The 15,642-nt window shown below is 36.1% G+C and overlaps 1 protein-coding gene across 1 annotated transcript in view; it reads right to left on the reverse strand.

The window, feature by feature from the left end:
* Window positions 1–15,642, reverse strand: part of LOC121374297 (ras-related protein Rab-23-like) — a 45,583-nt gene that overhangs the window by 13,004 nt on the left and 16,937 nt on the right. The window contains exon 3 of the mRNA XM_041501345.1: window positions 11,298–11,383. Within this exon, the coding sequence (XP_041357279.1) occupies window positions 11,298–11,383 (86 nt within the window). The remainder of the gene's footprint in view (window positions 1–11,297; window positions 11,384–15,642) is intronic.

The raw sequence follows: 15,642 nt of genomic DNA on the forward strand, positions 1-15,642 counted from the left end.
CTCATTACAGTCAGAGACCAACCTATGTCTTTTTTTGGCAATTCCTGACTACCAAACGGTAGGCAACGAGAACCGCTCTAATACCACAACAATCCTATGTTTGACGTCAAATACCTTTACATCAATCATTTTCGAGTTAAGTGATACAAAAAAATCCACATATTAATCACTAATACACTTACTACAGAAAGAAACCCGACAGCACCCACATTCAGTTACGCTTCGTGACACTCTGTCGCAACAATTGCAAAGCTCTGCGATCTATTTCGAGACGTAGACCACGTGATTGCGCACTGGGCGATTCCGCCTTGTGCAGCAGTTACAGGGGCCGTCTCATATCAAGCGAAGTTACAACATGGAAGAGTTGGCTAATGCCGTTTTGGATGAATTTGGATTTCATTACGTCATTAAACCAAAACAATTACACATTATTGATTCCATTTTGAATTTGAAGGATACATTTGGGGTGTTATCGACAGGATACGGCAAAAGTATGTGCTACGTACTGCCTCCTCTTATGAGATGACCCCTGTAACTGCTGCACAAGGCGGAATCGCCCAGTCTCGAAATAGATCGCCGAGCTTTGTAATTGTTGCGATGGAGTGTCACGAAGCGTAGCTGAATGTGGGTGCTGTCGGGTTTCTTTCTGTAGTATGTGCATTAGTGATTAATATGTGGATTTTTTGGTATCACTTAACTCGAAAATGATTGATGTAAAGGTATTTGACGTCAAACATAGGATTGTTGTGGTATTAGAGCGGGACTCATTGCCTACCGTTTGGTAGTCAGGAATTGCCAAAAAAAGACATAGGTTGGTCTCTGACTGTAATGAGAGCGTGTTTTATGTCCAAATGTCCGTCTAGCTCTCTTACAGTCAGAGTACTCGGGCTATTTCCACCTGAAAACAGGTTGCATTCACTATTCAGTTTACCCAGTAAAAGTGTACATTTTTATATAATTATACTATAACTTTATAAAATGAAAACATACTCTCTCTCTCTCTCTCTCTCTCTCTCTCTCACTCACACACACACACAAACCTCTCCCTCTCTCTTCCCCCCTTCTCTCCCCCCCTCTCATATATATATCATTCACAAGTCTATTCAGGTGTAACACTGATCAGAACAGTAATAGGATATTAAAAATTAGTTCAAGGAGTTATTTTGGTTCCTTTTGAAGAAAACTATTACATAATGATTAAAAATTGATTGGCACTTCAAAGACAAACAAAGGTTACAAAAGTCCATTTTAGAAAGCATTAATGTCTTCCATCAATATTTCACAAAGAATCACGGAATAAATTTATGGAGAATATTTTATTTTTTTACATTCACTTGATGAATGTGACAAAAAAACATGCTGACATGACAGGAGTTATAAATCATAAATCATCAATCAACAAATTACTGACTAAAAGATAAGCTGTAAGCATTTAAAAATTTAAAAAAACTGAAACCTGTTATATCAACAGTATACTATTTTGTGCACTCCCTATTAACAATTTCAAATTGCTTCTAATGGCCATGAATTTAGTATTCTGTATTTCTTACATATTAAAAAAACAGGTTTAAAACAAACTTAAACATCTTGTCCAACTAAAGATTATTTATAACACTTGTGCTTGCACTTAATATGTGTTACAGAGCAATCAATTTTGAAAGTGCTTATTTCATTGAATGGTATGGCTGTTGTGACTGGGTCATTACTTAATTACGAGCAACCAAGCGTACTTTGTCTTTAAATTGTTAATAAGAGTGTTATTGGCTGTGTTCAGGCACCAATGGCCATTTAAGAAAATTACTTGCAGAAATAACAGACAATATGCTACAAGGATAAAAGCACCATAGGACACATGTGGCATTTGTAATGAAGTCTGACTGTAACATAAAAATATATTTAACAGCAGTTATATTTCCTCAAGCATGTGTTCATAATTGTCTTCAACACAAAGAAGCAGTGTAATCCAGTGCACATTTCACAACAAAAATGCTGCTTTAACAAAAAACTTCAAAGCAGGCATGCAAGGCCATACAGATAAAAAGACAACAGAGCAATGATGTGTGCCTGATAATTAAGTCTTTAACTTATCAACAATTTCAGCATTCTGTCATGTTCTGCAGTAACAAAAGTCAAAGGAACAAAATGAGAAAGAGATCAAATCTTGATGTACTTGAACGTACTTGTATACAGACGCTGGAACACATGGAATTCTACAATCTAACCCAGATCCATCTAAACTGATACAGATAATCAGGGTTGAAAAAAATCATGATTTAAAAAGATAAAAAAAATGATTTTTTTTATTTAAATCAGATTTATTTGATTTTTTTGATTTTTACTTTAATTTGGAGCTTCTGAATTGAATACTTGCTCCCTATTAAATACACGATTTGGAAGCTTCACTGCATTCTGAAAGGAAATACCTCGAACATCTAGAAATGAGACAACAAAATGCATTTTGGGGATTATTGAGTTAATGTTTAAGTACTTGGTGTTTAGCCAGGATGGCTATATAAGGTGATTTGACACGTGAAGTCAGTGACTTCAAGTCACATCTGTTAGATCTGACTCTAGAGCATCCCTAAATTCGTCCAATTTACCACATTGAAGCAGAGTGCATGGCTTCACTTGACATCTTCACTTGACATCTTCTATTGTGTTGATCTCCCAGGATCATCCCAACCATAGATTTGGGGGAATTGTCACTGATCAGTATGACTTGTTAGACTACATAGTGTTGAAATCTAATTGCAATTCAATTATAAATATAAGTAAAAATAATTGTCTAGCGTAAGTAACAATTGATTTTAAATAACACTTCATTTTTTGTTCTGCGAGTTAATTGATAAATCACGTTTACAAAATAATCAATAAAAATAAATGCAATAATCATAAAAATCAAATGAAACATAAAAAAAAAAAAAATCGAAATGCATGATTTAAAAAAAAAAAAATTGCAGTGATTTAAATCAAACAACTCTGCAGATAATGTATGTATGTATGTATATATGTATGTATGTACACTCACAGACTTTCTGCAAGAAAATAAGTTGGGGGTACGTAATAAAAACAAAATAGACCATACGTGCCCCATCTATGTGTTTGAATGTTTTGAAATTGGACACTGCAGTGTCCATGTCATGTGCTTTGATAAATTTTACAGAGCAATTCTCTTACTATCATATATCTATAAATCATAAAAATGTATCCAGTAATTTCCAAGATTTTAGGGCATGTAATTTTACCCGCAGAATCCTCTGGCAGAAACCTTGACTCAGGACTTCACTAATTTGGACACAACACAATTTTGTTTTTGTTTGTTTTGAGCACAATGTCTTTTTTGACATGATAATGTTATTAAGAGCGGCTAAAGGGTTGTAAAGTTAAGACTTGAACTGGAAGTTATATTAATGTACTATAAAGTAAAAACATTCAGTAGTTTTGAAGTGAATGTTTTACGGTCAACTTGTTAAATTTGTATTTAATTTTGGTGTGCTTATTTTGTACATAATTATTTGGGTAAAGACCTGACTATATTAAACTATATGTAGTTATCAAGTCATACAATTACATAATATGCAAAATATTAATAATAATACATGTATTATGTTTTATATTAAAACACTTCCCCACCCCATCTAAAATTACATACACAGGGCTCCAAACTCTTCAGAAAATATGGTGGCCCAAAAAATAATAATGGAAGTTGGCAAATTATGGTAAGAGAACCACGAGCATGATTTTAATGTGGAATACAAATATTAATAGTAGCTCATATGTTATAGCTTTAAAGAAGATCGCCCACATAATATTATTTGGGCGATTAATGCCATTATTTTTTTAATATTTAAGTCGCCCATACGGACCATTGGTCACATTTGGTGACCTAGCCACAGGCCATTTCGAGCCCTGCATACATGTAAATGCTCAAGTCCCCAATACCCCAAAACATTCACCATCTTTGTGACATAATTTACTAACATTATTGGTTTCCTGCTGTATTTAGTTTTTGTTTCTTTGGTACATGTACATGTACATGTTAATACTGCATTAACTTTATGAATAAAAACAACACATTGTTTTAAAAGCATTACATGACAATAACTCGTAACAAAAGCCCCATTTCCTAGGTATCACAATATTCCTAGTGTTTGTTCATGTACATTGCAACTCCATACAAAATGCAGAACTGTAGGTTATGTAGTTATCAAGTTTACAATTCCCATTATTAGTATTGATTTCATTATTGAAGCCCTTCACGGACACACTAATACTTTGTTATTTATTCATATCACTGTTCTCATTATACTAATACTTGTTTGTCTATTTAATATCCGAATAAAATACAAGTGATCAAAGGGTACGAGGTGATTTTTTCCATAAATCAGATTCTGCCATGAAAGAAGCACTGTTCTTGACTGTATTATCATATATGTGCTTCTGTGGTAACCCAACAACAGTTTCTGACTTATTTTGATGCCTGCTTCCATCCCCATAACGTTTTGAAACATGCCATATAACTTTATCTCCCAATGTCACTACACTACTTGATTTTCTCAAACATACATACATGTATATCTGTAGGCGACATGTATTTAATAATAATTTGCCAAAGACCTACATGTACCAATACATGTGCAAGTAATTTGAGAAAAATAATTCTGTTGAATTGAATGTCTCGTCTACCATACATGACATGGTACACATATTTGGTGTTGCTGATATCTGCATCCATAGATGATCATCTCAATGCATGTTAATAAATAAACATTTCAAATTAAAAAAAAGAAAGTTTTTAAAAATTAAAGGGACATACCCTAGTTTCAACCCATGAAAATTAACACTACGTTCACGAACGTGCGTTTTTAAAAATATGAGAAATGCATTTTGTGATATTAAAAACGCCAGGATGACCAAAAATACTTCGAATGAACCAAGTTTCATTTATGTAGGACTTATAGTTTGAGAAATGGAGCTAAACACAAAACTTTAACGTTGAGCTATATGTAAATGCAAACTTGATGTCATTGCCACAACTGCAGGAAAAGTAATTGAAATATATCTAGTATTTTACTTTGTAAAGGCAATTGTGCAGAACTCGCTGATTTTTTAAACAATGCAGATATCTTAATATTGAAACACTGCTATTAACAACCATAGAATCGATTTTACGACATGTCCACTTAATATATTTCACACCCATGCAACCCCCCCAAAAAAATCCCCCCATCTAAGTAGCCTTTATTTTGTTGTATTTTGATTGTGTAGTAAAGAAAAATTAATACAGGGAATTTTTTTTTCAAAAATATTAAATAAAAATTCCTGACTGTTTAAATATAACACAACAATATTTTTCTGTCAAGCAACACTAATCAAATACAGGTGTGGGTAATAATATCCTAAAACATAGTGAAGCACATAACAGAGGTAATAAATAACAATCAATACCCCACCTTAAACACAGAGATTTTAAGTGATTGATCTAGACCAAGAGATCAGTTACTAGAAAACTATTAATTGCGATCAAAGCTACACCAGTAGAGTATTAGGTGTCTGTCCCGTGCCGCCAAACATCAACCAATCCAATAACTAATGACAAGCTGTGATGGACAAGCAGATCGAGCAAACAGAATGTGTCTGGGAGGAAGGAGGAAGAGGTGAATGATAGATGGGACGGAAAAGCAGCCATTCATGTATCAGACAAAATTGTTTAATGAAAATAAAACCAAATTCTTTTTGAAGTTTTATAGTATGAAAATATTTAATAACATTCGCCCTCCCACCCACACCTACACAGAAAGGAAACATTTGGTTATTTAACGGAGCACTCAACACATTTTATTTATGGTTATATGGCATCAGACAGGACCACACATACTGAGGGAGGAAACCCGCTGTCACCACTTCATGGGCTACTCTTTTCGATTAGCAGCAAGGGGTCGTTTATATGCATCATCCCAGGATAGCACATACCATGACCTTTGATATACCAGTCATGGTGCACTGGCTGGAGCGAGAAATAGCACAATGGGCCCAGTGATGGGGATCGATCCCAAACCAACTGCGCATCAAACAAGCGCTTTACCACTGGGCTACGTCTCGCCCACACACACACACAGAGAGACAACCCCCCCACCGTATACACATATCCAAATAAGCAACTAGCTATTCAAATTCTTTTCTAACTTTTATTTTGTAAATGATTTAACCTCCCCCTCCCCCCAATCTTCCACACAATCATTCTGGAACAGACCCTAAATGTATGATACTTAACATGCAAGCAATATTCCGCTCTCATAACCACAACAATATTGGTGAATTCTCCCAAATATTCTCACCTAGTGGAAGATGGATTTTCAGCATGAATTCCTTAATTTGGCTAAATTATTGTAATTTCTTGGACAAGATGCTTTTCACAGCAAGACTCCAGTCCATTCACAGAACTCGAGTACCCATGCAAGGAATAGGATAGGATAACATTTTAACGTACCTATATCCAATTAAGATTCAAGCACCATGCAAGGAAGAACATTCTCATTTAATTATATTTTATATGTCATTTTGCCATATGCTTGCAGCCGGTTACATTACAGGTCTATCACAATGTCTGCAATACAATACAATGACATGATTTGGCATCCATGTTCAGCGTTGGAATTAAGATACATAACACTATTTTACTTTATTCCTTAGTCTCATTATCATCTAGTGATTCCGGGTCGAATTTGACCCTCAAGTACTCAAGTCCAATATTTTGGACTCGTGGAGGCCCTATAAACACAACAATGGAAATAGTAGCATAATGAATTATTCCCATTCATGTTAACCAGCCAAACAAGGAGCCATACACATTTTTAACACAATGTCAGTTAAATGTACCACAGGTTCAAATGAACATTAACCCAATAAATTCACCACAGGAGATTCATTCTACAATCTATTATACTTTAAGGCTGCGATCGGAGTCACATTTTTAATCTGTTATGCTTTTAATTTTTAAAAAAATGAAATAAAAATTAATGTATTTACTTTTTAAAATTCTAAATATTACTTTTAATAGAGCACCTAGATTTATTTTATTTATCCTAATGTGTCTTCCTTCAACTTTCATTGATAAATAAATCTCCAATCCAAACTTTAAAATTATTGAAGCCACAGGGGCCATGCAGTTACAGTAAATTGTAAACATTGTGTGTGTGTGTGTGTGTGTGTGTGTGAGTGAGTGAGTGAGTGAGTGAGTGAGTGAGTGAGTGAGTGAGTTGAGTTGAGTGAGTGAGTGAGTGAGTGAGTGAGTGAGTGAGTGAGTGAGTGAGTGAGTGAGTGAGTGAGTGAGTGAGTGAGTGTGTGTGTTTGTGTATCGAACGAACCCCCTAAAATTAGCATGATAATGTAAAGTTGTTCTAATTTAAGGTTTTTGACATGCATGCCCCCTTAAACTGCAATCACATATAAAATAACTCCTAATGTCTCACATACACACAAACACACACACAGTCACACACACACACACACAGTCACACACACACACAGTCACACATATACACAGACACATATACACAGACACACACACACTGTGGGGTCAAAGATTACTCTACATAGAGAGGTCAGTGCCAAAAATATTTTAGCTCGCTCCTCTACTCATGAAAATTGTGTATAAAATCCCTTATATGAAAAATGTTTTATGCAAATCATTTCCCTAAATCTCCTTTCATTGGGGATTATCAAGAAAACCTTTTAGCCAGAACTGGACGTGTAGTGGATGTCACTGTCACTCACAAACTGTCCGTTTGAGCAAATCAACACACTTTGCACACAAACAGCGTAAACATTTTCTTAGAATCCCTAATGTGTGAGCTAACGAGAGAAGAAAAACAGCAAACATAGAAAGAATTCCACCGCGTCTGTAAATGCTGTATAACTCTCCCTGGGTCGAGAAGAGTTAAACCCGCCACCTGATTAAAGTACCATGACCAAGAGAAGATTCTGTGACTACCTGGACATGATGTGCATCACGGCAAGACAAACACACTAACAACAGAACAACAGACCTCCATACACATGTCATTTTAAAGGGACTATCCTGAGTTTGTAAACAGTCATTGTATGGTGTTTCCGACTTAAACTTAGTCATTTTGGCGACTAAAATTACATATTAAATACATTTTCTTCTTTAGAATACCGGGCAGTTGTGTGCTAGTATTTGTAGCAGCTATTTTTCACTTCATAATATGTTTGTTTTTTTGTACATATAAAATTATTGGGAGGTAAAAATCTCATTTGGACTACTACAAATACTAAAGAATAAAATATATTAAATGTGTAACTTTAGACATTAGAAAGGCTCTGTTAGTTGTAAACATGTTACACTGGAAACAAACTCAGGACAGGCCCTTTAATTTACAAGCAATATTACATATGGCATTTAATTTGTATAGGTCTATAGAGTTGTTCACCTCTTTGGTTAGTGGTGATTTGGAGTGAATGGTTCATATGATAGGATAATGCAGTAGCAAGTTCAAGTATTTATAGAAAGCACAACTTGAAACGTCACAAAAGGGGACAATATTTCACATTAACCATCATTCTGTTTATGTGATGGTAACATAAATTTAAATTAACATGAACCACCAACTATTCAAACATTTATGGACTGATTTTTGGATTTTCTAGATTTGCTGGGAAGTGAAATAGAAAAAAATACTACTAGAATGCAACATCAGTGTGTCTAAACTACATTTGAAATGTCAAAGTAGTGCAGAATCATAGTACACATGTGTGTTACTCACTGGTTATGCAAATATAATTAACATAATCAAATAATAGGTACCTAGTTAAAATCATTAGATTTTGAAATATTGTCCTTGTCACAATCTCCAGAAAAAAACCTTTAGAAATGACTAAGAGTAGTGACATTAGAAAACAGAGAATGGGTGATGTACATTAATGTATTGTATACAGCAGACACCAAGTAAGAGCTATTATTTAAAATTGTAAACTGATGGTAAATATGTCCTATAATGTGATTGGTCAATTAGGCCTACACTGTTTTCCAGACATTAAATCGACACTAACACCTGCAAAGCTAATGATGACATCATTAAAAAGTGAGTCATTAAAAAGTGAGTCATTACAAAGTGAGTCATTAGAAAGTGGAACAGATCAAGTTAACTGTTCAAGAAGCTATGGTTAGATTGAAGCCAGGTTTTTTTGTTTTTTTAAATACAAAGACATTCAATTGGCTTCATGGAAAAACATTTTAGCTAATGCCTTTATGCAATCAAAAATGACATCTGCAGGCATCAAATAGATAACGCATGCAAATCCAAAAACTCAATATGGTTATATCCTAAGCTAATTTTCTTTATTACTTTATTTGTTTAAATTACGGTACTGTACATACATGTAGTAATTATTTATTGTGGTTTAATATACCGTAGTTTATATATATAAAAAAATTGTTTTGTTTAACGACACTACTAAAGCACATTGATTTATTAATCATCGGCTATTGGATGTCAAACATTTTGTAATTGCGACATATAGTCTTAGAGAGGAAACCCGCTACATTTTTTCATTAGTAGCAAAGGATCTTTTATATGCACCATCCCATAGACAGGATAACACATACCATGGCCTTTGGTATACCAGTCGTGGTGCCGTATTTATCTACAAAATAATACATGTACATGCACATTTGCATTCTCTGGCAGCAGGATTTAAAAGCGTTTAGAAAAGGTTGGTTATCTGTAAATAAATATAATCTGACCTGACATTTTCGCAATGGGTAGTTAAATATATACATATGTATGTACAATGAACATGTATGTTACACAGCAGGGTTTTTAAAAACAAACAAGTATCATGGTAATTTTCACAAATTACTTGGATTATAGCCAAACATGTTCTTTTAATTTAAAGATTAGACCATGCAAGAAAAGTGGGTACAATACATATACTGTACATGGGTACTTAGAAGAGACAATTTAACATCTGATTAAAAAGAGAACAGAACATAAATTATGTATTGATCTTAACAAACAAAATCTACTTGAGGTGGCAAGAAGCCAGAGATGTTCAATCGAAGTTGCTGATTACAAAGTAAGACGAAGAAATACTTCACACAGAAATGATTGATGACTGTTTACAGGTGATTCTAACACAAAATTCCATTAAGTATGTACATGTACATTCATACGATTCCTATCGCAAAACAAATATTGTTAATTGTAATGCAACCAATACACAAACACTGCAACAATTCATGTTTTCAGATATTTTTTTTTATTAACAATTTCTTACTTAATATTTTTTAACACAAGAAAGAATAAAGAAAAAATTAAACATGAAAAAAAGAAGAAGAAATATTAAATGCATGAAACTGTATGCCATTCATCAAATCACAGGTGAAGATGGAAGTTGGCAAATATACAAGTCACTGTAGATGAAAGTATAAAATTTGTCCAAAATTCTATCCAAAAATTAAGATATTTCTATATGGATAATAACAATAATTTCGCTTTACATTTTCAAACAAAATTCTCCAAATACTCTGCAGCTAAATCAATTACGAGCCCAGCATACCATCTGAAAATTCTTTTATATACCTACTGGTCCTATATAGTGAGTCAGGTTATAACAAACAGATTATAAAGCCCAATTTCTTTAAAGGCACACACATAACTAGGGTATATTGTTATGTGTAAAGTAAACACATAGACATTGTTAAGTACATGTATATAAATATCAATGAGTCTTACAACCATTGTTATGATATAAAACAAGCTAGTTACACCCAGTGCCACAAAGCACAGTAAAATAGGATTTACATTTGGAAGCTATCATAAAGCTACATTGTAAATTAAGCCCAGAATGCTCTTTGTTTTGGTGGTACATCTACAATATCAGATATTTCTAGCTTTATATCTTCCTAATTTGGGAACAACAGGTTTGTTTTGTCTGTGAGATCGTTAGTATAGTAATGTTACTAAGACATTATATCATCCACGTGGGAATCATATTTATTTTCAGCCCTGTACGTTAACTTTTTTCATCTAGGAGCCAGATGGCACCTACTTGTATTTTTATATAGATAGTATGAAATGTTTTAGTCGCCAAAGAAAAAAAAAAGGTCAATTTTACGAAACTCATGTCAGGATTCATGTATTAGGGGAGCAATTAATCACTCACCTCATTTTTTTTTCACGGCAATGTCTGCACATGCACATTGTAAATGTACAATGGTGGTTAATTTTAGACATCTCTCTTATACTTTGAGACTTTGGTGTACATCACCTTACCTCTGTAGTAGGCCTTGGTGATTGCATCAAACTCTTCCTGTCCTGCAGTGTCCCAAAGCATGAGACGTACATCTTCGCCATTCAGTCTGGAAAAACAAGTCCCACACAAAACTTTCAATACATAAAAATAACAAAAACCTGTGTTAACATCTGGTGCTAAAGTGGCCCTTACATATCGGTTGCGGTGCCCGTGCGACTCCTAAAACAGACCAAAAAGGGCATTTTCGCGAGGCGTCCGACTGGATGCTGCCCGATTTCTACGGGCTCCGCTGCAATTTTAGGGGTCGCCCGAACCCCGCAGGTGGGAATACCTGACTCCCAAATCTGCGATTTTCCAAGCACGATTTTAGGTCGTGGCAATTCTGTAGACATGATGCTAGGGCCCCGCCCGGCGGCCTGCTGGCAATCGCCTGGTGATCTGGCGGCCGTCTGAAGATTATATACCGGACACCGTGGGATTTTCACGGCCACCCTACAATAGCCTCATGACCCCCTCACGGATCCCGGGTGATTTGTACAACATTGGCCGGGTGCCCCGCTGGTCCCGCCCCCAGGACACAATGCAGGTTACGTGAATTATATTTCCGTAACCTGTGGATTACCTGATCGGTTACCTCAAAGTTACGTTGAAATTATATTTTAAATACATAATTTTTAGCTCAAACAAAGTTAAAACAAAGTACAAAAGAAAACATTTTATAAAACAGTTTCTTTAATGATTGCAAATTGAAAGAAGTGACTTGTAGACGTTTCTTTTGTTTTCGTACGATCGTAATGTTGTAGATTTATTATTATTATTATTATTATTATTATTCAGCACTTGCCACCGGGATCGCAAAAAGTAATTTTTAGTTGCCCGAATCTAAAAACCACTGTCCTCGGGCATCGGGCCACCGTATTCTAGAACCTCTGTGCAGCTTACGGAAGTTAACACTATTGTAAAAGTACTGAAACAAAATAGATATATTTGGAGGAAAAATGCCCATATGCATGTTTAGACTAATAATTTTCTTTTTAAATAACAAATAAAGGCTACCATTTGTCACTGATATGTAAAATTTAGTACACAGCAGATTAAAAAAACCCCACCAAATACTCAAACAACAAATGTCCAGTTCCTCATAACTATAAAACAGGCTACTCATTGGTGCATGATTAGATTAATAAAAATAAATCTTATAATAACATAAAAAGAAAGACCACAATTTGACACTGATATTTTGCAGTGGCGATGCAACTTTCACTTTATCGATGGTACTTCTATACTACAGTGACGTTCCAAATATTTGTTATTTAAAGCTCATTATTCGATGTTAGTATTTTTCAGCATTTGTGACATTTTTGCATTTTTGTTTATGTTAAAACCATTTTCAACCGTTGTATAATTATAGGTAATCCAATACATATATTCCTTTAGTATGGAAGCGTATTAGTGCCACCAAACGCAATAGAATAGCTCCAAATAATTTAGGCGCCTTAGCGGTCCGTGCACATTTCTTTAAAACTTTTGGCCCGACTTTATACTGAGCCTTTGGTCGCAAGTCACAACCCTTGCAATATATATACCGTTGTCTACTCGTTTGCTGCGCATCAAGTATCTAAAAATCAGTCTAAAACACTTGTCAGAATACTAGTAGTATGTCTGCATGAATACATGTCTTGTAATCGTGAAGTCTGCAAGTTTTAATTTCTGAACGTCTAAAGATCACGACGTAACCGATTTGTGGTTCGCGTAAATTTAATTTTGCGTAACCGACACGTGAACAGAACGACGGTTCGCATGAAATATTGTGCCCTGCAATGGAATTTAGAATACACAGACATGTACAAGGATATATGCATATAGAATAACTGGATTCAATTGCAAACTGATGACTTTTACATGTATATTGATTTCATTCAAAATGTAAATTACTTACTGGTAGCCTTTAAATAGATTACATTCAAAATGTAATTTTAACGCTTTTTTTTTTTTTAAATTAATACACACAAAATTTTATGCAAAAGAAAAACAAAATGAGTAGTATACCAACCAAGCCATTTTTCAGCTACATATATTTTGTTTTTATATAGCAGTCTACGTACTTTCCCTTCCTTTACCCCCTCCCCCCAAACAAATCCCACCCCAGCAACAAACAACTTACATGTAAGCAATGAACTACATGTGTACAAAGGACTGTTAAACCCGGATTCAAGGGGCACTGATAAAATGTGCCTGTATATATATATAGAGAGATCAAGTGCTAGATTAAATAGACAGATTCCATCAAGCTATTTTCATTGACTGGGATTCTGTCATCATGTCAGTTTACACAGAAATCTGTAGTACACAGTCGCTGGTTAAAACATACAGGTCTATTTTATTAGACATATTTGTTCTTAACAAAGAAAAGTATAATGAAAGCTTTGCTTTATGACAACTCAGTATATGTTTTCAAACTACAGAAATGTTTGTTTGGAGTCTATATAGATATATATATATATATATATATATATATATGTATATATGTATATATGGCTAACACTTCACCTACATGTATATCACATATATACTTTGTATTTATATACTCTTCAAAAAAAGAAACGCAAAAGGGTACAAATGGGTTATAACTCCGATTTTATGTTTCCTACCGGTTCATGCTTTGTGAATATAAGGTCATTGCACGTCCCAAACACATTCCCACGGTTACATTCGATAAAACACAGCTACTGTACAATAAAGTTCCAAAATGTGAATATTCGCAAAAACGCAGCCACGTGCAAACCATGTCACCACTGCACGTGCGTTGTCTGCACATGCAACATGAACACCGACAGTATAAAAGTGCAGGGTGTTCGCTTGCCTGGCCTCTGTATCTAGCCGACAGTTGACAATCCAGGACATGCCACGTCTCAGTGAACCGCAGAGAAACAATGCCATCAGCCGACTAGACGCAGGCGAATCCAGAACGGCCGTTGCCAGGGCATTCCATGTGTCCCCAAGCACCATCTCCAGACTGTGGGACCGTTACCAGCAACATGGATCAACACGTGACCTCCCTAGATCCGGTCGACCACGGGTCACTACCCCCGGGCAGGACCGCTACATCCGGGTACGCCACCTTCGGGAACGATTGACTACTGCCACCTCCACAGCCGCAGCAATACCAGGTTTGCGCAAGATATCCGACCAGACCGTACGGAACCGCCTACGTGAGGTAGGAATTCGTGCCAGACGTCCAGTTCGAGGTGTCATCTTAACACCACAACACCGTCGACTCCGACTGCAGTGGTGCCAGATTCATCGACAATGGCCTCAACTGCGATGGAGACAGGTGTGGTTCAGTGACGAGTCCCGATTTCTGCTCCGACGTCATGATGGAAGATGTCGCGTGTATAGGTGTCGTGGTGAACGTTATGCGGCAAACTGCGTGCAGGAAGTGGACAGATTCGGCGGGGGTAGTGTCATGGTGTGGGCAGCCATCTCACACACTGGCAGAACTGACCTGGTCCACGTGCAGGGCAACCTGAATGCACAGGGCTACATTGACCAGATCCTCCGGCCACACATCGTTCCAGTTATGGCCAACGCCAATGCAGTGTTCCAACATGACAACGCCAGGCCTCACACAGCACGTCTCACAACGGCTTTCCTACAGAACAACAACATTAATGTCCTTCCTTGGCCATCGATATCACCGGATTTGAACCCAATTGAGCATCTATGGGACGAGTTGGACCGACACCTCCGACAGCGACAACCACAGCCCCAGACCCTGCCCGAGCTGGCAGCAGCCTTGCAGGCCGAGTGGGCCACCATCCCCCGGGACGTCATCCGTACTCTGGTTGCTTCAATGGGCAGGCGGTGCCAGGCAGTTGTCAACACACGCGGAGGCCACACCCGGTATTGACTCCAGATGACCTTGACCGTGGTGGTGTGTCCTATCACTTACTCACAATGGACTAGAGTGAATTGTGAACAATCCTGCATCATTTGGTAATTATCGGACACACCATTCAATAATTAAATCAATTCTCCAAATGTTACGACAATGTGGTTTTGCGTTTCTTCTTTTGAAGAGTATATTTTAAGTGATACCTCATTCACTTATACTTGAAAAGTATTAACGACTAATACTTCACTTATAAGTGAAAAATCTAAGTCATTTCCGTACATGTGTATGATCATTGTCACGTGGTCTCAATAGCTCCAGGTAATATCCTATCAAATAGCTGCAAAGGAACATTTATAATTTTGTATTACTCATATGTGCTCAAATAAATTTGGTAATATTTTTTCAATTTGCTTCTACAGCCACCAATTGGATGGCTTAAAAATGACGACATTTGTGTGGTTGTTTGCTTT

The sequence above is a fragment of the Gigantopelta aegis genome, chromosome 6, assembly GCF_016097555.1.
Source record: "Gigantopelta aegis isolate Gae_Host chromosome 6, Gae_host_genome, whole genome shotgun sequence".
NCBI classification, from domain to species: Eukaryota; Metazoa; Mollusca; class Gastropoda; order Neomphalida; family Peltospiridae; genus Gigantopelta; species Gigantopelta aegis.